We start from the raw sequence: 26,700 nt of genomic DNA, 5'->3' as shown, positions 1-26,700 counted from the left end.
TGTAGCATCACAGTTTCAGTGTCCTGACTTTCCTACATTCTTCTTGTCCTATTCCTCTTTCCTGAATCCCCTTCTCTGTCTCTTGTAGGTTCTATCCAGTACTAGAGCCTATTTACACACTCTTCCAATAGTTTCCTGGACTCTGGAAGTGATCTTGGAGTCAAGAGAGCTCTGCTGTGGCCAACCCAGGCCTTCTCATGAGCCTCAGCCCAAATACTATCATCCTCAGCAGCAAGCCTGAACAGTGGTCACCACTAGCCACCTGGTCACTCAGGATAGAGTCATGGGACTCATTCTAGATTCCTTTTCTCTTCATTTGATTCATTTAAATATTCCTCCTGCCTCTTCCCTGATCCCCCTTCTTTTCCTCTCTACTCCCCACCCATCTCCACTGAAGTGCCCTTGGATCACTGAAGTCATTTGGTTGCTGTCTACAGGATCATCTTCATTTTCTTCCTTCATGTTCACAGACTTCAAATACAGAATATGCAAATCAGCTATTCACTCCCTGAATAAAAATCCTTCAGTGTAGCCCTTTCCCCTACCTGGCACCTAAGGTTCTTTGGAATCTGGTCCACACAGTTTCATAATTTTCAACTTCTGTTTAAGTTTCTCCTTGTGCTAGTTGTACCATTTCAGCTCTTTCTGCAGCCTCTGATCTTACTTCATCCTGTACTCTACTCCACTTTTTTGGAGTTGATGTATGTAAAACATTTGTGGATAGCTAAAATTTATGAAACCAAGAACCTTTTATGAAAATTACATGATATAAAGCCCCAGTCGCTCTATGAAATGGCCACTCTGATTCTCCAGTTTACAAGTGAAGGAGCAAAGACATAAAGAGGTTAATGAATATGGATTTGAACTGAGGGTCCCAAATCATATTCCTGTATGTGGCATAGAGTATATATAATTGATGGTTACATATGTGCCTCTTCTTTTAACTGAGCTTTTGGCCAGGTGTCAGTGGCTAATGCCTGTAATCCTGGCTACTCAGGAAGTTGAGTAATGATTGCAGTTCCAAGCCAGTCCAGGTAGGAAAGTCTATGAGCATCTTATCTCCAATTAACCACCAGAAATAGAACTGTGGCTCAAGTCATAGAGTACACTAGCCTTGAGCAAAAAAGCTCAAAGATAGCAACAAGGCCCTGAGTTCTAGTCCAGGACATGGACACACACACACACACACACACACACACACACACACACACACACACACACACACACACACACACACACACACACACACACACACACACACACACACACACACACACACACTCCAACACACACACACACACACACACACACACACACACACACACTCCAGATTGGAACCCAGGCTCTTAAGTCATACTTCTGTATGGCACAGAGCATAATGCAGTGGATGGTTACATGTTAACTGGATATTTGCTCCCCATAATCCTAGCTATCCAGATGGCCAAAGTCTGAGGATGAAAGTCAATGTTCAAAGCCATCCCAGGCAGAAAAATCCATGAGACTCTTATCTCCAATGAACCAGCTGGAGTGGAAAGTGTGGTTCAAGTGGTAGAGTACCAACCTTGAGTGAAAAAGAAAAAGCTAAGCAAGAGAACAAGGCCATAGTTCAAGCCCTAGTTCTGGCACAAAACAACAACAGCAACAACAAAATTCAGCTGAGCTTTTGAAAGCAGATATGTGTTCAGTCATCCTTGCAACTTGGGTCCAATGATTATCACATAGCAGACACACATTAATATATATTGTGTGTATGTTAATATATATGAATTGATTGTTGAAATAACACTGTAAATGACTCATAAATTGTGTGAGAAGTAATATTAAGAATATGTGACAGCAACACAGATGTATCTACATATCACCCACCATATGCATTGTCTATGAAAGATAGAGAAGTAAAATATCTATGACTACCTTTGAAGAGGATTGGTTTATTCCTGATACCAGTGGATACTATTAATTTCTATTAATCATTTATCTTTGTAAGGGTCATATGTGCTAGTACCTAAGAGCATCATCATTAGTTTAATTATTGATTTAATTGAGGTCTTGGGCAGATAAACTGCCTATTCCTTTGAGAACTTTTAGGACAGCCTTGCTTTCAAAGAATTCTTAAGAAAGCCAGGCTTGCTGCCTCTGACAGTGAACTAGTTTATCAGTTCAGTTGGAAGAAACTTTCCAGTCCAGTTGAAGATAGCAAGAGCATTTGCAATTGATGATTACAATTGATAACTGATCTTATATACATCAAATATATACAAAAGAAAGATTTCAGGTACTGTGATAGATGCAGAAATAGTATGCTTAAGCTATAAATAGGAGCATACTATGGTTTTTAAAACAGTCCTTGTGAAGAATTGGTGAAACCTAGTCTCTGATATTTCCATTGTAGTAGCCTGATTATTTCATAAGCCGAAGACTATATAGGAAAAAGCTTTCTTCCCCTGTGCAAAGGCTTATAACTGAAGGAGGAAAAAAATTAATTAATTACATGAATATTAAGAGGTTACTTATCTATTATAACATTGGGCCACAAGTTGACTAATTAAAAGGAATGCAGGTTGGAAAGCTGCCACAAATCTGCTCCTTTCATTTAGAGGGCCACAGGCTGAAGCCAGTGATTGTGCGTGACAGACTCCAGGAACAATGGTGCAGCGCACAGACCGTCCAGATGAAGCATGCTCGTCTGAATTACACCGACAACGGGGTGGCCTACAGGCAAACAAAATGGTTAAACAATACATAATCAAGTTTTTATTTGGTATTTCCTGTGAAGCTGTACCAGTTGCCAGGGAGAGTACTGTATTTTTTTTTCTTCTTCAGCTGTATTAATTGTTGACCATAGCTGGCAGAGCCCCAAACAGGGACAGATAAGAGGGAAAATGGCATCTGGACATTAAAGCTCCAAGTGTACTGGGGGGGAAAAAGCACACACAAAAAATTACAGCATATATCAGGAATTTTCCAACTAACGATGTGCGGATGTGGTAGCACGAGGGAAAAAGAGCCAAACTGAGCTTGCTTTGTTCGCTAAGAGAGGCCCCCCTGTAACATTCCTTTTAGCTGTGCATATTTTGGCTTCATTTGTACAGTTTTAACTTTATACTGTGTGTAGAGAAGCTCAATTTTAACTGGCTGAGCCTAATAATTCTAGTGCAATAATTAAAGTTCATGGATAGCTGCGAAGCTATTAGTTACTTAGAAGCCACTTCAAAAACCAAACTTTTCAGCATAAGCTGACAAGTTTTTTAAGTGATATGTCATTACTGTAGAAGATGACAATCATTTTTTCTTATTTTTTAATTTCACAAGCATTTTTAAGACAATATATTCATTTGTGGAGAAAAATAAGAAACAATGTCCTAAAATCTTAAGGAGGGTGGGGGGAAACTTGGTTGGGTAAACTGTGATGAGAAGAGAGATCCTTAGACTATAAATGAAGATAGTGTGCTACTGGTTTGCAAAGTAGGAAATTTTTATGATAGTGGTATTCCTATTTGCTATTTTTAGATTTCATCCTAAAGCGAATAAATATTAGTTGATGCCAGAGGCAAAGTATTGCAGCTTTTTTACCTTATTTTAATTGGGTAACAGTGAAAAAATTGCAACTCAGCACAGCCCTTTTCTTAAAAGATTGATAAGCCTTAGAATCTCCACTAATAGTAGTAATAGTAATGCATACCAAATGGTGAGAACCATGAGGGCTACTGTTATAATGGTGTGTGTGTGTGTGTGTGTGTGTGTGTGTGTGTGTGTGTGTGTGTGTGTGTGTGTGTGTGTGTGTGTGTGTATACAAATGCAAATGCTTTGGGTGGTTATACACCTGGGTTTGAATTCTAGCTATGACACATGCTAGCTACGGACTTTTTCTATAGTTACTAACGTTCCGAAATAACAAAATGCAGACAAAAATGCAGAGCCTGTCTCATAAATGTTTATATTTAAATGACACGAATTATGTCCAATTCTTAACGAAATGCCAGGCATATAAAAAAAAACACAAAACTCAGGGCATTTGGGAAAGTGGCTCAGTGGTGGAGTGCTTGCCTTGCATGCATATGAGGCCCTGGGTTTGATTCCTCAGCACCACATAAGCAAAAAGAAAAAAGCTGGAAGTGGCGCTGTGGCTCAAGTGGTAGAGCGCTAGTCTTGAGCTGAAGAGCTGAGGGACAGTGCCCAGGCCCAGAGTTCAGGCCCCACAACTGGACCCCCCCCCAAAAAAAAAAAACTCGCGAAGAACTTTGGCTATTTAGTGATATCTTCTCTCTTGTAAAGCTCTCTGGATTTTCGCTGAGCTTCTCAGAAACATTTGTTCTTGTTAAGAGTCTAAGTTATAGTTAAATATAGAAATATAATAAATAGCAAGGGACAGGTTGTTTGTTCTGAAAGTCAAGGCCAAAATTTTATTGTTGTTCTTTTTTATTGTTGTTGTCTTTTAAGCATTTTTAGAGAAGCTAAAACTTTGAAATCTCTTTTTGAGAGCACTGAAGAGCCAATTATTAGTTGAGACTGACTGAGAAACAGTATTCTCAAATCATATCACTATTCTATGATAGGCTTCCAGTGTAGGATACACGTTCTTCATGATGTCATAGATGCTGCCTGGCAACAAAAGCTAGGTCTTCATCTCAAGATGTGAAGAGAAAACCCTTTCTCCTTATATAGTCTCTGTATGTCTTTGACTGATTTTTCATGAGTCCTGTTTTAAGTGACTTTTGTACATGTCAGTTATAGTTGATGGCTTATGTTGTTTTTCCTTTTCTTCAGAAATCTGAACTCTTTCAGAGGCTTAAACTTCAAATACTAGAATTATACAGTGCAACGCCCCCTTAATAAAGAGGGTGTCAGTATTTCTTCTTGATACGTGAGTCCCAAGCATCTTTAGATCCATAAAATGTCTCACAGACATTTTAAAACAGGCATGCGTTCTTGAAAAGTCAGATCAGCTTTTTTTCCTAAGTAAATCGTAAGTCCTGGAAACATTTTGAGGTTTTGTTCAATAATACTGCTATTGAATAAGATCTTTTGAGTAATTTAGTAATGACTGTAATAAAACATACACATGTAGTAAGTTCTTAATGTGGTTTTAATTAGTATCAGGAATAAAAGTTATTAATTCTTCCCCACCAACACAACAGCAACAGGCTAAAATGTGGTCAGCTTTAACTTAAAAACTAGAAAACTCCCTTTTCATTTTTACAACTGGCATTTTCTCTTCGAGTGCTTTTAAAGTTGGGCTGTTAGCAATTTAGCCTGTCTTTAATTTTAAGCACCATTCTTCCAGTCTGGAGATCCCAATAGGAAGCCCCATTTCTGTAGTTTCGCTTCCCATTGGCTAGCTGGGAAAAGAGCATTTCTGCATAAATTGGATGCTTCCTTCTCCCCTGGAGACCAAATATGCTCATGTTTCACAATCTCCTGGTTTGTAAGCTTGAGTCCATGGCCTGAAGCTGGAAACTTTCACTTTGTAGAACACAAGCACACACATCGAAATCCAGATCCAATGCCCCTGACATTCCCTTTGACTTTCCCTCCCTTCTCTACACTCCCCCCCCTCCACCACTCCCCCAGTAACCCAGTGTTTCTGGGCTGCTCTAGCTGAAATCAGAAACTGATGTGTATGAGAGAGGTGTCCTTCAAAGAAAGGTATTTCCTTTGTGAGGCTCCAGAGCACACAGAATCCAAGGGGTTAACCTGAGAGCTGCTTTGAAAACAGAGGCGAAGGTCAGTGGCGGCAAGAGCAAAGACTTTTAAAGCCTGCCTTCCTGAGCCTTTCAGCCTGCCTTCCCCACCCAGGGGATTGTAAACATTGGCTCCCAGCCACCAAGTCCCACTGCACAAAACTTCTCTGTGTTTTCAGCATATATACATTTATGCTTTTTTTTTTTTAATGGAAGCTGAAGCAGAGGCGAGTTATTGCTGAGCCGGAGAACAAGTCTCTGTTCAAGGAAAGGGGAGGAATCCTGTCCTGCCGGAATGTGAAAGCACGCAGATACGCTTATTGAGCGGTGCCCCACACCGAACTTAGCCGCTGCTCTTAGTCTGACTTTCTCAAGTCAAAAGAATGTGTAGAATGCTGTCACTTAATCAGAACCCAGAAGAGCTCTTTTATCTGCCATTTGTTAGTAACTAGCAATATTGCCCTTATCTCTTTGTCCTTTAGCTCCATCCAGTGCCCTTAGATAGGAGAACTGGTTACATGAAAGCATTTATTACCTTGAGCATTGCTTCTGATTTTGCCTTTAAAAAAAATTCAGACTTCCTTCATCAACAACAGAGAAACTGGGGGATTTAAGTTGTCTTAGTCCAGATCCATAGTTACTTGGTGATGTTTAAAAGAAACCAGGGTGATTCAGATATGTGTGCTGCCACTTATGACTTTTACCTCAAAAGTCCATTTTCAGCACAACTTGCTATCACAATAAATGCCATTGATTCTCTTGCATAGAACAGAATGGGATTTCCAGAGATAGTCTTAAGCTTCTCCCTCATGAACTGTTTAGCATGATGCTAATATCCTTCTATCTGTAAGTAATTTTGTATAATTCCAATGTAATTTATGTTGACTTCTGAAGATAGGAGCTGAGAACTCATTTTAACAGATTCACATATTAACATGTACTACACAGGATGAGACGAACTATATCACTTATTTTGCTATAACTTAAAAAAATACTGCTTTTTAGGGGCAAATAGATAAGATCTTACTCTCCTGAAATGGCTATTATAGTAAATTTTTGTAATAAATCTGTATGATTGCCTACAGAAAGTGGAGTTAGTCACTAGATATTCCCATTTAAATAGCAACAATTCTGAAAAGCATAGGAGAGTGACCTAACCCTCTTATCTTGCTGCACAGGCATGAATGTTGAATAACTGACTCTTCTCCAGCCTGTAGCTACAGTCAGTAGGAAATATATTGCTTTGACTGTTTGCCTCTCAGCTAAATGACCCTTAGAGGTCTTTCCACTGTGTCTTCTGGGATTACAGTTTTTGCTTTATGGAATCAGGAATTGTTAGATAATTCTTGATGTCCTTTCAGTTTCCCTGTTGGTCAAAGTTCCATTTCTTTAAATGTCAAGTTTTGTGAACGTCACTAGCCTGATGTATTGGTACACAGTACAATGTCCAAGTGGTGTCACTAAGCATTAGAATTTATTCTCAATTCTATGATTCTGGGGTTGCAAGAACTTTAAAATAATCCCATGTGACTTCTTGATTTTAGAGTTCAGTAAACTGAGACTTGGTATATGAGATGGTTTATAATAAACGGATTATAAATGGACGCTGGTATATCTGGAACTAAAGCCCAGTTCTCTAAATCTCAGTCCAGCTCTTTCCCTTAGATCATCTTGCCTTGTACCATCTATACAGTGTGATGACCCTGGTGACCAAAGGTAAGGTTAATAAATGACTATATCATGGGTGTGCCTCTGCAAGTAGCGGACTATGTAGATTATGAGCAAAGGTTTTATACCCTGAGCAGGTGGTAACATGAGATCTTGGTCATTGCTTGTTCCCAAGGCTCTGGTGACTAACATGTCAGTCATTCATTTATCAACTTGCCACTTCCTCTCTGACCCATTGAACATGCGAGAGTGACTTTATATTACCACAGTGAACTCCACATCAAAGCTAATAATACAAGCAAAGCTACTCACAGAGGCTAATTCATAGCACTAGCTATTTCTATAAGTATAAAAGACTGCAAAGCATCACAACAGAAAATCATTCTTTTCAACAAACATTTCTTGTATGCATAGCATTTAAAGATTAATGTAATCCATACTGCCTATGAAAAATGAGGACATTAATATGTGGTGATAAATTAGTTAGAAAAATACTCTTATTACCGATAGAAGACAGGAAGAGTTTAAAACATCGTGAATGAATTTTAAAAAGGGAAAAATAGTAACATGGAAAAATAAACCTGACAGTTGGTCTGTGATTAAAAGTAAGCAGCAAAGACAATCTTGTGGCAAGGCTGACCAGGAAAAACAAGACGTATAACAGAGTACATTGGTCTACTTTGCTACTGGATAGAAGACTTTTGAAGAACTTGTAACTTTTGAGACCAGATCAGATAGGGCTGGGAGGGAGTACCTATCAGGGTTCCATGAGCCCAGCCCATTTCCAGGTCTCAACCTTGAGAACCTTATTTCTCCTTTTGTGTGTTTACACTGTGCAAGAAAAATGACTATATGTTTTATATATGTATTTATTAATATATTTTATGTACGTACAGGCATAAAAATTAAGGAACAAAAGAGAATTTGGAACTTCACATAACAGATAATACTGTTAAAATTTTCAAACTCATTGTCAGCAAACTCTGGCTGTGTGTGACCTGTGTGATGCGTAGGCATTAGGAGTATGCAGTGGTCAGAAGTGCCAAAAGAAGTTTATAATTTGGTAAGTGAATTAAACGTAGCTAGAAAACCAACTGAGAAGGGTACAGGAAGTACCTAGTAAAAATCAATGATAATGAAATACTACAGAAGAACCAGAGATGAAATGATTGAAACTGCTTTGTTTTCATCAATGAAACTTTTCATAGTACTCTATATGAAGAAAATTCAGAGGCTTAGTCCTGTTTCACTGTGTTAATTATATATATATAATCACGAGGAATTTGGGATTCCAAGGTAGATGTTTCCATTCTCTTCAAAGGTAGCAGCCTGGTTCATAGCAGTGTAATATGAATGGTGTATTTGGACTTACCTTTGTACTGAAACAGCCATTCAGTTGATAGAAGCTCTGGGTAATTATCAAATGAACTACTGACATTTCCTCTCTTTGGTACAAGTTAGTTAAATTTTGTTCTAGGATTTGTTGTAAAGAATTCTGTTATTGTCATAGTGCTTAGATGGGAGAGTTTATACAATCTTGGAAGTCTTATTGAAGCGGTAGTGTAACATCCTTCTGTATGCTCAGCTTGTTTGCTACTGTCTTGCATTTGTTCAGTGAGTGTTCACAGTATATCTAAATTGCTTCCCTGTATTTAAAATATGTGTCTCTTCGCTTGTGTTTCTTGTCTGCTAGAGCCTTCTTCACATCTGAAGTCTTCCATTTCTCTGTATATCCTTGAGGTTTTTCTTTGAAGCAGTTTACTCCCTCTGCTGGCTCTAGCTGTGAAATGAAAGCCTGTGCACGTACAGTTCTGATTAGGAATCCAAGGGTTTGCTTGCAAATGTTGTTCTTTGCCTTAGACTTTTTCGAAAGTGTAAAATTAAACTCTGGTGTGGCTTCCTTTAATTCAGAATATAAAGTTATCCATGAGTCCCGGAGATACTTATATTCTTTTGGAAATTCTGAGGCTAATAATGATTTGGTAATAAAGAAGTCCTGGCATGCAAGAATATAGTATATAGTAGGTACTTAATAATATTTAGTAGTTTCTTGATTGCAATCATATTTTTGTTATACACAGGCAGATTGTTGTGTATGTTATTGTTGGGGCAGTAAATCGCCTATTCTGTTTAATGAAATCATCTGTGTTTCCATAGTACTTTCTGAAATGCCTTGTAGGTCTAGTCATACTGTAGTAATGTTTTTTTTGTATTTGCTTCCTTAGGCCCTGGACCCTTCCAGACATGCCTAGTCTAGTATTTATCTTCACAGTCTCAATTGGTGCCATAGTGGATTGGATACCCAGTAAATGTTGGTGAATTTCAACATTATGCAATAAATATCTTCCCAAATGGCATACAAACAGCCAGCAAAGTTCATGTAATTAGAATTTTTCTGCATTCTCCATTTAACGTCAAAAGATAATCAAATGGTTAAAAATACAAATAATCTAAGCTTTAACATATATCCATACTGACATAAATTGCATAGTTAATAGACATAGGAAGATACGTGTTCATTACCTACATCTGAAATAAAATACAATGGTAATAGATGCTCCTGTAATTTAAAAAAATGCAGTGGTAATAATGGTGATAACAAAGTTTTGTAGGATACCTTGTAACTTCTATTTTCACTTTGGACTTTTATTATTAATACAAAACTAGATTTTCATGAATATTGATCTTTACAAAGCAAAGTATATTGGGGCTGGGAAGGTGGCTCAGTGATAAGAGTTCTTGCCTCCCATGCATGAGGCCTTGGGTTTGGTTGCTCAGCACCACATAAACAGAAAAAGCTGTAAGTGGTGATATGGCTCAAGTGGTAGAGTGCTAGCCCGAATTGCTGAGGGACAGTGCCCAGGCCCAGAGTTCAAGCCCCACGACTGACAATAAACAAAAAGTAAAGTATGTCTGCTCTTACTTTTCAGGACTACATTAGTTGAGAATGTTAAGTTGTGTGCATATATACATTCCAAAAATCATTGTGGATTATTAATTGATATAATTATTAACTAATATTAAACCAGAATAAGTAATTATTTGGGGCTACTTAGACTTCCAACACTATATATTGTCATAGATCAGTGTTTTGCAAAGTACTTCAAGAAACACTAACCTTATGGTAATACATGTTATCATTCGACTTGATAAAAACTGAACTAAATTTCTTTTTAACTGCAAGCCTTTAATATGTTAGTATGCAGTGTGAATTTGGAGAGAGTAATTCCAGCATCTTAAGTTTGTTGATTTAAAACTTTTTTATATAATGTTTTGACATAATCTAAATTCCTTTTAGGAAACAGGAATACACAATCATGTCTGAACAGTGTAGCCAAATGTGGTTACAAATGTGGAGATATCCTTCAATATCTCCAAAATTCCATCCAATACCAAATAATAATTTGATTGGAAGTGTCTCTAGTGGAAAAACATTATGGATTCACTTTGAATTCCTTTCCTTCCTAAGTCAAAAAAAGAGAGAGAGCGAGAAAGAGAAGAAGAACCTCATTGTTTACCTTAAATACATAAAATTCAGGGCTAGATCACAGTTTTCAGAATCACACTATAAACCCAGTAATGGTAGTAATGGCAGGAGCCATGCCTCAGCATTCAATAGACATTCAGTGCAGCCACCAAGCAACATCCTACCTATGGTTGCTGACTAAATGAGGAAATCATTTCTATAGTCATTTAGAGTTTGCAGACCACAAGAGAAAGGGCCCAGGTGTAGCACCAGTAGTTGTTGTAGTTCCCCATGTTTAAATTCCATGCCTTTCAAGTATGTTTGCACTGTCCTAAACACATGTGTAGCAAGCAGTAGCCCCTGAGTCTAGGTGAGAAACCTTCTGCTGGTCTTTATGTGAATGTGAACATGGGTGTATTAGAGGTAGAAATGCAGCAACATGAGCTTCTTATAGGGGAATGCAACAACAAAGACTGACCTTAAGTTTTGCTCCTTAACTAAGCTTCAGAGCTGTTGATATACTGACATACACTTTTCTATTTTAGTATCTCTATCCAAAAACATCTAAAACCTTTAAGTTATACATACTCAAACAGCTCTAATACTTTTCAGTTTAATTCCCTATTTAATACCCAAATTGTCTGAGAACTCTTTTTATATTATAAAGAATGTCAACCAAACACTTAATAGAGAATTTGCTAAAAGTCAGATATGGAAGGCATAAAAGTAAAAAGAAAGGCCTTACATCTTTCAATTACCAAGTGATCTGTATCCAAGCGATAGATATCCTTTATGCACATGCTTGTAGTCCCAGATACTCAGAAGACTGAGCAGTCACTAGCACTCATGAACTTTTGAGACCAGACTGGGCAACATAGTGTGATACTATTTCAAAGATAGATAGATAGATAGATAGATAGATAGATAGATAGATAGATAGATAGATAGATAGACAGATAGATAGATAAGCAAGCAGACTGTACTATCATTTTTAGAACCATATGCTCTTCTATATGGGGTTAGTCAAAAATACAAGCAGTTCCAGTTCACATTAACTTGAATGACTGGAAATATTGAATGGTGCCCAAGATACACAGACAGTGGAACTCCATATGTCCCTGTGTGAAGTGTGAAGTGTAAAATGGTTCATTTACTTAGAAACTGTTGAATAGTATCCACTTGACATTTGCTTTTTCTATATATTATGTTCCCCAGACAAATGAGTGTTTAAGTTTGGTCCAAGTTTGTAGTTATATAGATGTTGCACCTGGTAAACTTACATTGTACATGTTAAAAACTGTGTTATGGGCTGGGAAGGTGGCTCAGTGGTAGAGTGCTTGCCTCACATGCATGAGGCCCTGGGTTCAATTCCTCAGCACCACATAAATGGAAAAAGCTGGAGGTGGCACTGTGGCTCAAGTGGTAGAGTGCTAGCCTTGAGCTGAAGAGCTGAGGGACAGCACCTAGGCCCAGAGTTCAAGCCTCATGACCAACAAATAAATAAACAAATAAATAAATAAATGTCTAAAATAATATGCTACTAGTGGCTAAAACTTAATTTTCATTTTATAAGCTAGTCTCTTCAAATCATAATATCTAAAATGGATTTTATGTCCATATTTGCAATCCAGAACAGTTTTCATGCCTTCAGAGTAATTTTCTTTTCTCCTTGGTTTGATTTGTTACTTGTTCCTTTTTGAGTTTGGTGGTTGTTTTTAGAAGAGTTTGGGAGACCACCAGCCTCAAGAATAAAAGAAGCTGCCTGACAAGGATCTCTAGAAAGTAGTGTGATATTCTTTGAAATGCTTATAATTGGAAAGGTCATTTTCTTTGAATTAGTTCTGAGGTAAAAGCCAAGTTGAACATGAAGAGTTATTTTTCCTTTCAAGTATTGTTTTCAGGCAGCAACCACACTGCCCTAAACACGCAGTGAGCCCAGAGTCTAGGTGAGAAGCCTTCTGTTGGTTTTTATGTTCACACATGTCTCTCTCCTAATAGCGGATGTACCTAGAAATACTCTGCTAAGTCCTTGGTATGAATGTGGTTCTTCCTAGAAACTGAGACATTTTTTTGAAAGTATTGTAGTTCATTAAGAACAAATCAATTTATATGTTCTCTATTTTATTAACAAAACTTTATTTTTTTTCAATGACTTTTCACCTGTCTTTGTAGAAGATATATGAGGTCTTTTTTAAAAAAATTTAAAATATTTAAAATGTGTTAAGTGTGGGGGCTGGGAAGTTGGCTCATTGGTAGAGTGCTTGCCTTGCATGCATAAGGCCCTGGGTTCGATTCCTCAGCACCACATAAGCTGAAAAAAGCCAGAAGTAGTGCTGTGGCTCAAGTGGTAGGGCACTAGCCTTGAGCTGAAGAGCTGAGGGACAGCGCCCAGGCCCAGAGTTCAGCCCCCACAACTGGCAAAAAAAAAAAAAAATGGTGCTTAAAATGTGTTAAGTATGCAAATGTGTTTTATAAAATGAAGAAGGAAATTGAAAAAGTTAAGTCAAGTATTACATTTTGGGTAGTATTTTAGCTGCTTTGTAATCACGTAGATAAATCCAAGGTGCTATCATTGCAGTTGTACTGTGTTCAATCCAGAATATTTCTTGTGCCTAATAATGTGATTTTAAGGGAGAAGGTGTAGAACTATGTTATAAAGTGATAGGTGATAGTATTGAGGCTCCCCAAGTTATATTTTCCTTTTATTTCCACAACTCTAATGCACTGTTGCTGTTCGATAAGCAATACCAAGTCTGTCTAAAGGGGTGAGGGGTGACACTGAGGAAGAGCCTGACTTAAGGAACTGGTTAGAGGATGATTTCATTTGCAGAGACAGAAAACTAGAAAAGGAGAACAAGCTTTGGAGGAAGGATGATGATACACAGTGCTTTAGGCCCTGAGCCAAGTACTGGAGATAGGCGACCTTCCTACCTTCTTTGGAGGACCCAGTCTTTTGCACTTCCATGACCCAGTCCTTTTCATGATTCCAGTCCTTTGGGATACTATTACCCTAGAAAAACACCTTTTGTTCTTGTCAGTTCTTTGGTAAACCTACATTGCTGTGGGAATCTTGTTTTACAAATAATAAAAAATTGTAATAATTAGTCAAAAGACCAAAAAGAAAGGCCCTGAGGTTACTGAGACCCCCCACAATGAGGAGAATGAGTCTAAGTCAAATAATCCCTGCTTGAGTTCCTGATTTTTGCCATTTGCTGTCTGATTGGTGCTTCCTCTCTACCTGCCTCATTTTCTTAATGATGATAAAAGTAGTCACCAGTACTCACCCCATACCACTAAAGAATATAAAAAGTGGGGGGGCAAAAAAAGTGAGGGCTGGGAAGGTGGCTCAGTGGTTGAGTGATTGCCTTGCATGCATGAGGCCCTGGGTTTGATTCTTCAACACCACATAAACAGAAAAAGCCAGAAGTGGCGCTGTGGCTCAAGTGGTAGAGCGCTAGCCTACCAGGCCCAGAGTTCAGGCCCCACAACCAACAAAAAAAGGTGGTAGATGTCAGTCAATCAATCACAGCACTTTACATACAAAAGTCTGCTTCTTATCCCTAACCCTCTTTACTACCCTCAAAAGATAAAAATGAAGAGCTTTGGAGAAAAATAAAAACACAAAACTCACATAGAGTAACCCATTCTGATATTTAAGAGATCTTATTCAAAAGTATGTCCTTCTGCCTAACCCAGATTCCTAATGCTGCAATCAAAGTTGCTTTCACTTGTGACCTTCCCCTTTTTTATTTGCTGTTTCCATCTTGCTAAATGTACAGCCTGACATATCCTATTCTTCAGAAGCTTTCTTTCTTTCTTGCCTTTAACATGTTTGAACACACAAACTGTAGTACCAGCTTCAGGGTCCTCTGTACTGGGAATTCATTTCCGGGATTCCAAGCTTTTGAAAATGGCATGGTGTGCACCTTGTTTTGGATGGAGGCTTTGATAGGAAAATGTTGGGGGAGTACACACACTGCAGATTGAGCTGAACCTTGGTGGCTTTTTTTGCAGAGCATCTCTTACGTGTTCCTCTTTAAGGACGATCCACAGGGTTTTAACATGTGCTAGCATATGTGTGTACCTGAGATTTGAATTTTGAAACTATGTTTCACATTCCTCTGGTCTCTTTTACTTGCCATAAACTGATTGCTAGGGCTCATGTAGCTAAGTTTAATGCCACCTGTGCAAAAATGAACATAGTGACCAACGACAAAAAAAAAGCACAGACATCAGAGGCATTTAGTGTTTCTAACAAACAAAGAATTTCAAATTCTCTTACAAATCTGAGTCATTATGTGGCCTCCCAAAGCATATAGATTTCCTCAAGAGTTAAAATAACTTTTAAAGAGGAAACGATGAGCCCTGCAGCTTGCCATATCCTGTGTGCAGAACAATTTTCATTTCTACTTATCTGTGAAGGTTGAAGGAATGTCTGCAAATATTTGCTTGGTTTCTATGGTGAAGGCAGAGAGAGATCAAGTGAGTGATTGTTTAGTGACAAAATCAAAACTGTGCTATACTGTACCTCTACAAAGGAAAAAGAGTTTGTTGCTTAAAATGCTTAACTATTTTAAGTTTTACAAGTTCAAGATAAAATTTAAACAATGCAGCCTGAAGGAAAACATGGGCCATTTGGGCATTAAAAAAAAAAAAAAGAAGTTATCTGTTGATTAAAAGTAGTGTTGGGGGCTGGGAAGGTGGCTCAGTGGTAGAGCGCTTGCCTTGCATGCATGAGGCCCTGGGTTCAATTCCTTAGCACCACATATGCAGAAAAAGCCGGAAGTGGCGCTGTGGCTCAAGTTGTAGAGTGCTAGCCTTGAGCTAAGAGCTAAGGGACAGCACCCAGGCCCAGAGTTCAGGCCCCACGACAGACAAAAAAAAAAAAAATAGTAGTGTTGGTAGACTCTCAAAATGCCAGGTTTAAATGTAGGGACACAACCATGTTCTGTAAATTTAAACTGGGTCCTGTGCTAACTTCTCCTCTACCCCTCCCCTCATCCTGGAACTGTCCATTCTGCTGTTTTCTGAGTACAGAAACATTTCCTGGGACATGCATTTATGTTTTGCCTTGCTGTACAATGCTGTCAAGGTGCTGGAGTTGAGAAGTCCACCCAACAGTGATCTATACCCACAAAAGACTGACTATGGCCTAGACTATTAAGAACACAGTGAAGGAGACACAGTTTGTAAAGTACTGTGATTGTGTCTGGGGAAAATGAGACAGGAAAAGAATAAAGAATAGACTTGTTAGAGGATTATCCAGAGAAAGGTCTCTGAGTATGGGAAGGATACAAGATATGACACAGCACATGTAACTGAAGAACTTCAGCCTCTGCGTGTGGGTTGAGGAAAAGCTTCCTACAGTAAAGGGGAAGCCAGTGAGGGTGGGAACTAGATCTTGTGGGCATTGTGAATGAGCTGGACTCAACAAGGAACCTGAGACTTTGAAAAATAGATGAGATTCTTCTCTAGTTAACAAGCAAGAAGTGGAGCTTGGTTGCTCAAGTGCTAGAGCACTAGCCTTGAACAAAAAAGCTTAGGGACAATGCCCAGGTCCAGAACTGGCACTAAGAAAATAAAGTGACTGCCTAAAGATATAACTTTGGAGAAAGCAATTATTGAAGGAAAAGAAAGCCAGGAGGAACACTAGGGCCAGGCGCTGGTATTGTGCACTTTAATCACTAATCACTACATGGAACACACACACACACACACACACACACACACACACACACACACACACACACACACACACACACACACACAGTTGTCCTTCAGCCAACTTATTTAGCTTACTTCTTTCCTAATTTATGACCACACTGTCCATTGCTAACATGGTACCTATCACAGAATGAGCAGATACATGATGAACTTAATTGAAACTCACTTTGACCTTTTAAATAAGACACTGTCTGGGTTAAAACTCTTTCAGGAGAGATCTACTTAGATACTAATACAATGAGGAATTTAAAAAAAGCTCAGAAAGACAGAAAAAATATCACTGGTTTCATAAAAGGTTAAAAGTCTGGGCTCCTGAACTGCATCTCTATTAATGAGTCATTATTTTCCTCCCTGAACATTTATCCACATCCCTGTCTTACTGAGTATCCTCTTCCCCTAGGTTGCCCTTTATCACCACTTGGAGGAAACCCCCATCCTAGCTCATATTCCTGTGATGTTCATTGCCCTTTGGGTCCTCTGAATCAAATTGGCACAGGACAACTACTTTATTAAAGATAACTGAGTATTCAAAGTGCCATTGTTGCTGGACAGTATCATCCCTCTAATCTCCAATCTTGGGGATTTCCTCCATCCATCTTCCTGTAACTCTTTCCTATATCTAGTCATCAGATAACTACTGAACATCTTCCATTCTTGGTATTATTATATGCATTTGTGGTCAGTGACTCAAATGATCGTGAAAAATAGAAAAAGATGAGTCCATGGCAGCGTAGAAGAAGCTCAGAGGAGAGCTATCATTTCTCTACCAGGGAGATCCAGAAAGGCATAGTGAAGAAGGCAATAGGAGCAAGGCCTTGAAGGATGGCTAGGATGTGGGCCAGCACAGATTCAAAGAAAGAGTGTCCTATAGACCAGAACCACAGAAATAATGGCCAGATGGTGGGAAGTCAGAAAATGTAATGAGAGCCACTGGATGCATGATGCATACTGAGAGAGAGAGAGAGAGAGAGAGAGAGAGAGAGAGAGAGAGAGAGAGAGAGAGAGAGAGTTTGGAGGCCAAGGAAAGACAGTCAGTCAGCCTTGCTGCTGGTAATGGTTGCAACAGAGTGGAGAAGACGTCAGTTTTGCACACAGTACTCTGTACTAAATCTCATCTTTAGAGCTTGGTCATTTTTCTGTCATAGGTCAAATGAGTGATTCAATTACAAATGAGTGAATTTGAGATGATTTGCTTATTACCAGTTGCAAAATATTTTGTGTGTTAACTTTATTGGTATTAACTCCTTAGTGGTTTCCATTTAACATTATCATGGGAGAACTGCTTGGAAGACTTTGAGTTCTGATTCTAATCATCTTAGTTGAAATACATAATCTTAAAGAACTGGATTTTTAAGATCTTTTAGGAAAAGGCAACAATATTATCAAAAGTAAAAATTGTTACAAGGTAAAACTTAAAACTAATTTTAAAAGCAGAAAATTAAACCTAGCCATACTAGTTTCTGAAGGACAATAGCACAATAGACAATTTTTGAGTTGATAGAAAGGAGATAAATTAGAACACCGCTTTGAGAAATAACCTTCACTTTTGACAAAATAAAGACTTTGAAGTATGTCTATAGATAGAATATAGACAGACAAGGATATTCCTCATAAATTGTCAAGTACATTTGCACCTGGGACACATTAAAAATGGCCTCCAAAAGTAGAATATCACCCAGCTTGCCATTTTGTAAAGAACCAAACCAATGCACAGCAAGAATATCAGACAAATTTAGGGTCTGTACACCCTATACCTCGAGTCTTCATGACCATCCCCCACCACTTAGGGGCTGTTGGTGTGGTAACAGAGTACCTAAAAGTCTTCCAGTCCTGTGTCCTCTTGACAGATGAGAGAAACTGAGGGTTGGAGGCGTTCCATCAATGTTTGTGTCTTCATCTGCAAACTATGTATATCCATCATGATCCCAATAGGAAATAATGACACTCTCAAAATGAGGTAATTCTGGGAGGATTTGTGAACTGATACATAATTTATAAATATGTGGTTTTAGGGAGATGTGGGATGATGCCATACCTTGATTCTCACTGGCAGCCAGACAGGTATCATTCCCAGGCTTGATGGGGAGCAGTTACTGGAATCCAAACTCAAGTAGAACAAGCTGACCAAGGTAGTTATTGACTTCATGACAGCATCTGGAAAAGTCGCTGGAAGGAAATCAAGGAGTTAAAGTCTTGATCTTTGGAATCTTCTCCCTCTCTCTGAACTCCTGCCAAGGCTTCCTCTTAGACAAACCCAGTAAGAAACGGAGGCATATGGCAGATAGAGGTCCACCTCTAGGGCAGAAACCATCCGGAGAGGCAAAAGGGAAGATCACCAGGATGATGTTCATATCGAGCTTTCTGCTGTTGAGGCCATCCAGTAAACATGAATCAATAACATCAACAGTTTTTCTCAGGATCTTGGGGAAACGGTATGTGAATAAAAGACTGCTAGGTAGAATGTTGAGAGAGTGTTTACTCTGACATGTATTTTTTTTAATGAGTTGGCCTTGGCCTATACTTTATCTTATACTGTTATTGAACTGGTTCAAAAAATTGTGAATAGAGATCAAAGCAGTTTAAACAGATACATTCACTTGTATAAATATCCTTGAACTCCTCCCCTGTTCCATTCTCCTTCCTGTTGCCAGATCCATTCAGCACCTCTAGAGGCTGTTAATACATGTAATGATTGTAATAAACATCGTATTTGCTTTAGTTCCAGCTGGCTCCAACCACCAGACTCTCTCCATAGTTCCTATTGTTATCTTTGCGCACTAGACAACTGCATTGCTACCATTAGTAGCAACTTTTGTCACAGATTTCTGAGTGTTGATGCTTATATATTGCACTCTGTCTCTCAATAGTGATTTTAATTTCCATTACTTAGACTGTAAGGATACTTAAAATTATTTTACCATCGAGAATTTTTAATCAATATTAATTATGTTGCTATAGGACTTGCTTTTCCCCTCCTCCTTTTTTTGGGGGGTCCAGTCGTGGGCCTGAACTCTGGGCTTGGGCACTGTCCCTCAGCTCTTCAGCTCAAGGCTAGTGCTCTACCACTTGAGCCACAGAGCCACTTCCGGCTTTTTTTCTGCTTATGTGGTGCTGAGAATTGAACCCAAGGCCTCATGCATGTAAGGCAAGCACTCTACCACTGAGCCACCTTCCCAGCCCCCGGACTTGCTTTTCATAATCAATACTCTATAGAAAGCTCTCAAATAAAATTGATGCATTTCAGCTTACAGATGACTTAACTGGTTGTAAGTTAGGCAGTTTTCCAGCAGAAGTTTTTGGAATCACAAAAGTATAATTACTAAGAAAAAGGAATTTATATTTTACCATCAGAATAATTGTCACAATTCATTCTTAAAAATTTATAACTAAATTGCACTGAACTAAATATTTTAAGTTGTGCAGAATTTTAGATTTTAAGATTATAAACAGTGACTATAAGGATTGAAGACCTGACATCATAGAAATTAAGAAAACAATATTGCTTGAGGAAGTACTGGAAAAACTCTGTGATATATAAGATAATAATATATAAACCAGGGGAAAATCTACTAGGAAAGTCTATGTCTAAAATGTACTAAATCTAAAATGTACTAACTTATTATTTTTAAATTTATGTCCTACATTTAAATTATTTACTTGAGAAGTAAATAGGAATATAAGCCTTGTACTATTCAGTTTCTTTTTGTCAAATCTATGAAGATTGAATCAAAAAAATCTTTTTAGACAAGCATTAATGGTTACTACAGTATCAAAACAGATTTAGCCTAATTTCTCTCACTTTTCTATCATTTTTCTCTCAAAGTGATTTACACAGATGTAAAGCAGAAATCTTACAAATACTTGTGTGTGTAAGTACCAGGACTTGAACTCAGAACCTTGCATTCTCAATTTTTGTGCTTATGACTGATGTATAATGAGATTTTTAAATCACCTCTCCTTGAAGTCATTAGGTAGAAATTAATAGCAGATGTCAGCATGCAGAGCACTGTCATAATTCACAATCAGAAAGCAACAACCTTTCTTTTAAGCCATTTCTCAAGAAAATTAGTTCCAAAAGCACCTGAGTTTTTGAGATTTGTAAATTCTTTTAGAATGCCATATTAAAATATTTCAAAGTAAATTTAAAAGCATTCCCTGTTGGATGTTTACTTATAGCCTTTATCTTTGCCTGCTGACTTGCAGATGTGCTGGATGTCGAGAAAGGATTGCAGGGTGAAATTAGATGGTCCTGGTCAGAATTCCAATTCTTCTATATCTCAGCTCTGTGTGTCTGGACAGATTACTCAACATTTGAAGACCCAATTTTCTCAGCCATAAAATATACTTGCTGGCTTGCACTTGGTGTGTCATGCTTGTAATCTTAGTTATTCAGGAGGCTGAGATCTGAGGATCAACAGTTCAACTAGCCTACACAGGAAAGTCCATAAGACTTACATCCAGTTAACCACCAAAAAACCATAAATGGAGCTGTAGCTCAAGTGGTAGAGTACTAACCTTAAGCCAGAAATCTCAAGGACAGCACCAGGCCCTAAGTTCAAGCAGCAGGACACCTCTTTAAGTGCCTACTCACATCAGCTTGCTGAATTTATACCCTTGAAACAATCATTAACTTTGCATGTCCTTTCCACTTTCTACCCCAATACGGCCATATTTTTGTTACCATTACCATTACAAACTCTACAAATACTAGCAAATAGAATTCTCTATGTCTTAAAAGAATTATATGCAATAATTAGGAATGGTTTATTGCAAAAAGGCAAGAATGGTACAATATTAGGAAATCTATGTCATTAATACATAGAGTAATCATATGGTCATTTCAAGTTATTTAATAAAGATCCATTCTTCATTTTGAGTGACAGCTAAATTTTAGAAGGAATACAAGGAAGCTTCTTAAACATAACAATGTTTTATTATTTTTACCATTGCAACTTTGTTTGATGACCATAATAGTTTTGAAAATGACATAGTTAATCCTGTTAAAGGTTTTTAGAATGAATACTCCATGAGAAAACAGTTTCCTCGTATGGAAATAGGACAATGAAGCCTGTTTAAAATGTTGTATGTAGGAGGGAAGGAGATAAGACAGAGTATAGAAGGAGCGAGATTGATTGGGATACATTTTTATAGGTGTGGAAATGTGACAATAATTATCCCCTTGTATATCTAATGTATCCTAATAAAAATTAATTTTAAAATTACTCCCTTTAAACATCTTAAATCATGCTGTATCCAAAGGAAACTTCATTTTTATGAGACTAAACTATTTTGGATGAAGGTGAAAAGATATGTGTGCCCTCACAATATCTATGAATGTGTATCAACCACTCAAGTGGAACTACATGGAGAGTTTGAACCTGTGGTTTTGTTTATAACGTGTCAGAGAATCAAAGAGTGTACCTTTAGATAGAGTCCAGCATTGTCCACTCTCCTTAGTAAAAAAAAAAAAAATAGTATCCTTAAAATATCTTTAAAAAATACAAGGGCCTAACCAAGGAGATCTAATTCAGTATGATACAAATTAAAGTCTAGACACCTAAGTTTTCATGCTTGTGAACATTGAGGATAAAAACCAGTGATACATGGGCTAGGAAAGTGGCTCAGTGATAGAGTGGTGAAGCCCTGGGTTTGATTCCTCTGCACCACATAAGCAGAAAAAGCCTGAAGTGGCACTGTGGCTCAAGTGGTAGAGCGCTAGCCTTGAGCTGAAGAGCTCTGGGACAGCACCCAGGCCCAGAGTTCAAGCCCCATGACTGGCAAAAAAAAAAGCCCCAATGATCCAGTCCACTGTTTGCTGGGGTGTACAGGATGTGGAAGGACTGTGGGAGATGATGTTGGAAAGATATATTGGAGACAAATGATAACTGGACTCATATTTTTTGGGATTTGACAGCTTGTATTGTATTTTTACTTATTGTGTATTTATATTCTGTTACATCTCCAGAATCTCTCCATTAGATACATCGAGATATCCATTAAACAGAACTCTTCCCCTGAATGAATTCAAAGAATAACATGTGAGGTGAAATGAAATATTAGGACCTGTCAGTGTTGCTATGTAATCACCCCCAAATTTAAAGAAGACATTTAATTATCACTCATAATCTTGCTGGTTGACTGAATTCAGCTGAGCACTGCTCTACTGGTGCTATACTTACTTGGGGGATCCATTAATATTGAATGTTTAGGATAGCTCACCTACAGGCTTTCAGCTGAGAGCTCAACTGGGCTCATCAGCAGAGCATCTCCCTTGTCTTCTCATAGCATGGCAGATGGTTTCCAATAGAAAGCTTCTCAAGGGCATATATTGGAAAGGACCAAAGCTACAATGCTTTTCAAGACCTAGTTTTGGTCGCCTCCTACATTACTTCTACCATCTCCTGTAGGCCAAGCAAATCAATACGGCCAAGTCAGCTTCAATGAAAGGTGAAAAAACGCTGCTTCCTGATGAGGAGGCAGTGTGCACATACAAAGAAACAAGATTGATAGGAACTATTTTTAGAGCCTTGCTACCCCAATCTTAATGCATCAAGTAATAAAGCATTAAAATGTGTCCATAAAGCCAAATTTTAGTATAGTTACACAAATGTCAGTAATCATGCCATTAGACAGAATAATAATGGAATCAGAATAATATAAATAGTTGTGTAATAATAATGAAGTTAGAATGATAAAATAATGGAATCAGGGGCTGGGAAGGTGGCTCAGTGGTAGAGCGCTTGCCTTGCATGCTTGAGGCCCTGGGTTCCATTCCTCAGCACCACATAAGCAAAAAGAAAAAAGCCGGAAGTGGCATTGTGGCTCAAGTGGTAGAGCGCTAGCCTTGAGCTGAAGAGCTGAGGGACAGCACCAGGCCCAGAGTTCAGGCCCCACGACCAGACCACCCCCCCAAAAAAAATAATGGAATCAGAATAATATAAAATACTTGTGTAATAGATTTATGTCTTTAATTCTTTATCTGACAATCAAGACTTATTTCAGGTATCCATAGAGTATCTGCCTCTCCCCTCCAACCAGAGAGCAGCACTTGATCCCTGAACATACAGGAAAGTCCTAACATGATAGGTTAGGACCGTGACCTGGCAGAAACAAGTACAGTTGTGTTTGTTTAATCTATTTGGTACTGTTCTATATTAAGTACATTCTTCAATTTGGGAATCTCTTCCTCTGGATGACTTTTTACACATGGCATGAATAATTGGGTTATACATTCTCAATTTCTTCCCTAGTTTTTAATCATTTTCTGAGCAGCATGGAAGGTGGTTTTGTTTTGATTGCTCACAGTGTCAAGACAAGAGCACTTTTGACTTGTCTTGGGTAATCAGAGTACTTCCAGGTTTCATCCAACAGCCACTCTTCTATTTTGCCAATAGTCCTGAGCTGAGTGGGAAGTGAACTAGAATTGCTGCTGTCACTTATTTTCCATGTATCACTTTTAATGCCCTTAAGAAAACAACTAGTTCTAAGATAAGAGGATTTGAGGTATAGAGGGTGGAATCTGGTCTTCACTTTCTGAAGTTTCTGTTACTTTGTTATCTTGCTTGAAATACTCTAAGATGGGAGCCCAGAGAATGGGCATAATATATTTTCTTAATACATTTATCACCATATCACGATGGTGACAAATCACCATGTGATTTATAGGAGTTCTTTCCAAATCAAATCTTGTCATGAAATCACTCAAGATGGGAAGATTTTAAGCTAACACCCAACTTCCTCAGTAACACAGATCTGTTTTCCATTGTAGGTTGTCACCTTGTGGTACCGGGCTCCTGAAGTCTTGCTCCAGTCCAGCTATGCCACCCCCGTGGACCTCTGGAGTGTTGGCTGTATCTTTGCAGAAATGTTTCGTAGAAAGTAAGAAATACATTCCCTTTTTGAATCTTCAGTGATTGTAAGTGGCCCCATGGCATTTCTGTCTTAGTGATGTTCATGGTCTGAATCCATCGGTGCCTGACTGCTGCTTCTGGGCCTGCCCTGAAACCACCTTCTTAGTCCTTTACAATGGAGTTTTGTCTGTGCCTTCTAGCTCTTAGAAAACTCTGTGAAGGAGCACCCTATTATTTTATCGACATACCTTGTTTTTGTTGTTAATGATGACATGATGAAGCATATTGTAATATTTTCTTAGGGAGGAAATATTAAGGAAGCATATTATAATATTTTCTTAAGGAAAGAAATATCCTCAAGGTAAGACCTTTTCCACAGCACAACCACGACCCTAAAGAACATGGGAATTTTATAATAGCAATTCTGAGGATAAGAACTGCTGGGAAAAATGAGGCTGAAAGGGTATAGGCAAGGAGGATATCAATATTGTCTCAGAATACTTTACTGTCATGTGAAGGAGAAACTTGGGCGTATTTAGGTTACTATAGAGGGAAGAAATGTCAGCAAGGATATAGAAATTAAAGAAATAAAGATACTTTCTTAGAGGGGAGACAATCTAACAATTAGACAACTATCTGAAATCTGTACTGGGATTTGTAAATTATCACATTGATATCTAAGAAGAGTCTGCCCCTCCTCACATTGGAGATGGCTTTTAGCCTCATCCATGGGGTCAGATGGGTGAGATTCATGGTTTTCAGAGCCACCCTGAGTAAGAGAGTCTGTAGTTCATTTGTTTGACATTCAGGTCACAAAAAAATAGCCAAACAATATAATAAGGATCTGCCAGGAAAATAATCCATACCTGGGTACTAAGTTCAGCTTGGGCAAAGTTAAACAGAATTGAGTTATAATCTAATCTTTTTCTTTTCTATTTTTATATCCATGGGAAAAAATGTGAGTCGGGAAGCTGAGTATATTCCCATTGGACCTGGTATGTCCAAAATGTAGCTTCAGGGTACCTCATAAAGAAAAGAAGTGCTTAGCTGTTGCTTGTTTGTTTGCTTGCTTACTTGTTTAAACCAAAAAAAAAAAAGCTTTATATAATAAATTTTGAGAACTCTTCTCTAGAACTCAACAAATTCATTTGTATCTCATAGGATCGGGGAGTACAAAGATGTTAGACACCGGCCTAGTGTGTACCCAGTACAGTGCCCAAAGGTCTTCCTTTGAGTCACCTCTTTTAATCCTTACAATAAGAGGAAACTAAAATGGAGTGGTTAATTTGTTTGTCTAAAATCAGGCAGCTAAGAAGTAACAAGGCTATGAATAAAAAGGAAGTTGTGAGACTTCTGATCCAGTATTGTTCTTCTACAAGGGAAGTAAGAAAAAAAAAAAAAGCTTCAATTCTGCTGTAGTGTCTACCAGGCAAGCTGAATAAGTAGTTTCTGAAAGCTTGGTCTTTGGGTGGTAGCATCAGCCTCTTCAGACCTTGTTGGAAAGGCAGATTCTCAGGCCCCATTCCAGACCTAATGAATTTGAAGCTCTTGGACTGAAGACCAGTTACCTGTGCTTTAGTAAACCCTCCACTTGATCTTAAAACACCCTGTAGGATACAAACCACTAGACTGGATGACAATCACCAAGGAGGACAGTCTTCAAAAGTGTGACTTCTAGGGCTGGGAAGGTGGCTCAGTGGTGGAGTGCTTGCCCCTCATGCATGAGGCCCTGGGTTCGATTCCTCAGCACCACATAAGCAGAAAAGGCCAGAACTGGCACTGTGAGTCAAGTGCTAGAGCACTAGCCTTGAGCTGAAGTGCTGAGGGACAGTGCCCAGGCCCACAGTTCAGGCTCCATGACAAAAAAAAAGGGGGGGTGGGGGACTTCGAGGACACTCTCTTCAGATTCTGACTCATTGTTAAGCTAAGAATTCTTTTTTTTTTTTTTTAAATGTCTCAGGCTGAGTGCCAGTAGCTCATGCCTGTAGTCCTACTTACCTAGGAAGCTGAGATCTGGGATCACAGTTCAAAGCTAGCCTAGGCAAGAAAGTCTGTGAGACTCTTATCTCCAATTAGCTGCCAAAAAAGCTGGAAGTGGAGCTGTAGTTCAAGTGGCAAATTGCTAGCCTTGAACAAAAAAGCTCAGGGACAGCCCCTAGGCCCTGAGTTAAAGCCCCAGGATCAGTACCAAAAAAAAAAAAAAAAGTGTCTCAGGTAATGGTTTTTCATCCAGTGTAGAAAACCTTGTGTTGAAGTCGTATGGGCAGAGCAGGAATAAGTGACACAGCAGAGGAGGGAAAAGAAGTAGGAT

The 26,700-nt window shown here is 38.5% G+C and overlaps 1 protein-coding gene across 2 annotated transcripts in view; it reads left to right on the top strand.

Annotated features, from left to right (window-relative positions):
• Window positions 1–26,700, top strand: part of Cdk6 (cyclin dependent kinase 6) — a 187,634-nt gene that overhangs the window by 102,302 nt on the left and 58,632 nt on the right. For both annotated transcript variants that reach the window (XM_069996497.1, XM_069996496.1), the window contains one exon: window positions 24,308–24,417. In XM_069996497.1, the coding sequence (XP_069852598.1) occupies window positions 24,308–24,417 (110 nt within the window). The remainder of the gene's footprint in view (window positions 1–24,307; window positions 24,418–26,700) is intronic.

The sequence above is a fragment of the Dipodomys merriami genome, unplaced genomic scaffold, assembly GCF_024711535.1.
Source record: "Dipodomys merriami isolate MVZ:Mamm:240054 unplaced genomic scaffold, mDipMer1.0.p SCAF_5, whole genome shotgun sequence".
Taxonomy (NCBI): domain Eukaryota; kingdom Metazoa; phylum Chordata; class Mammalia; order Rodentia; family Heteromyidae; genus Dipodomys; species Dipodomys merriami.
This window is presented reverse-complemented; position numbering and strand designations above follow the sequence as displayed.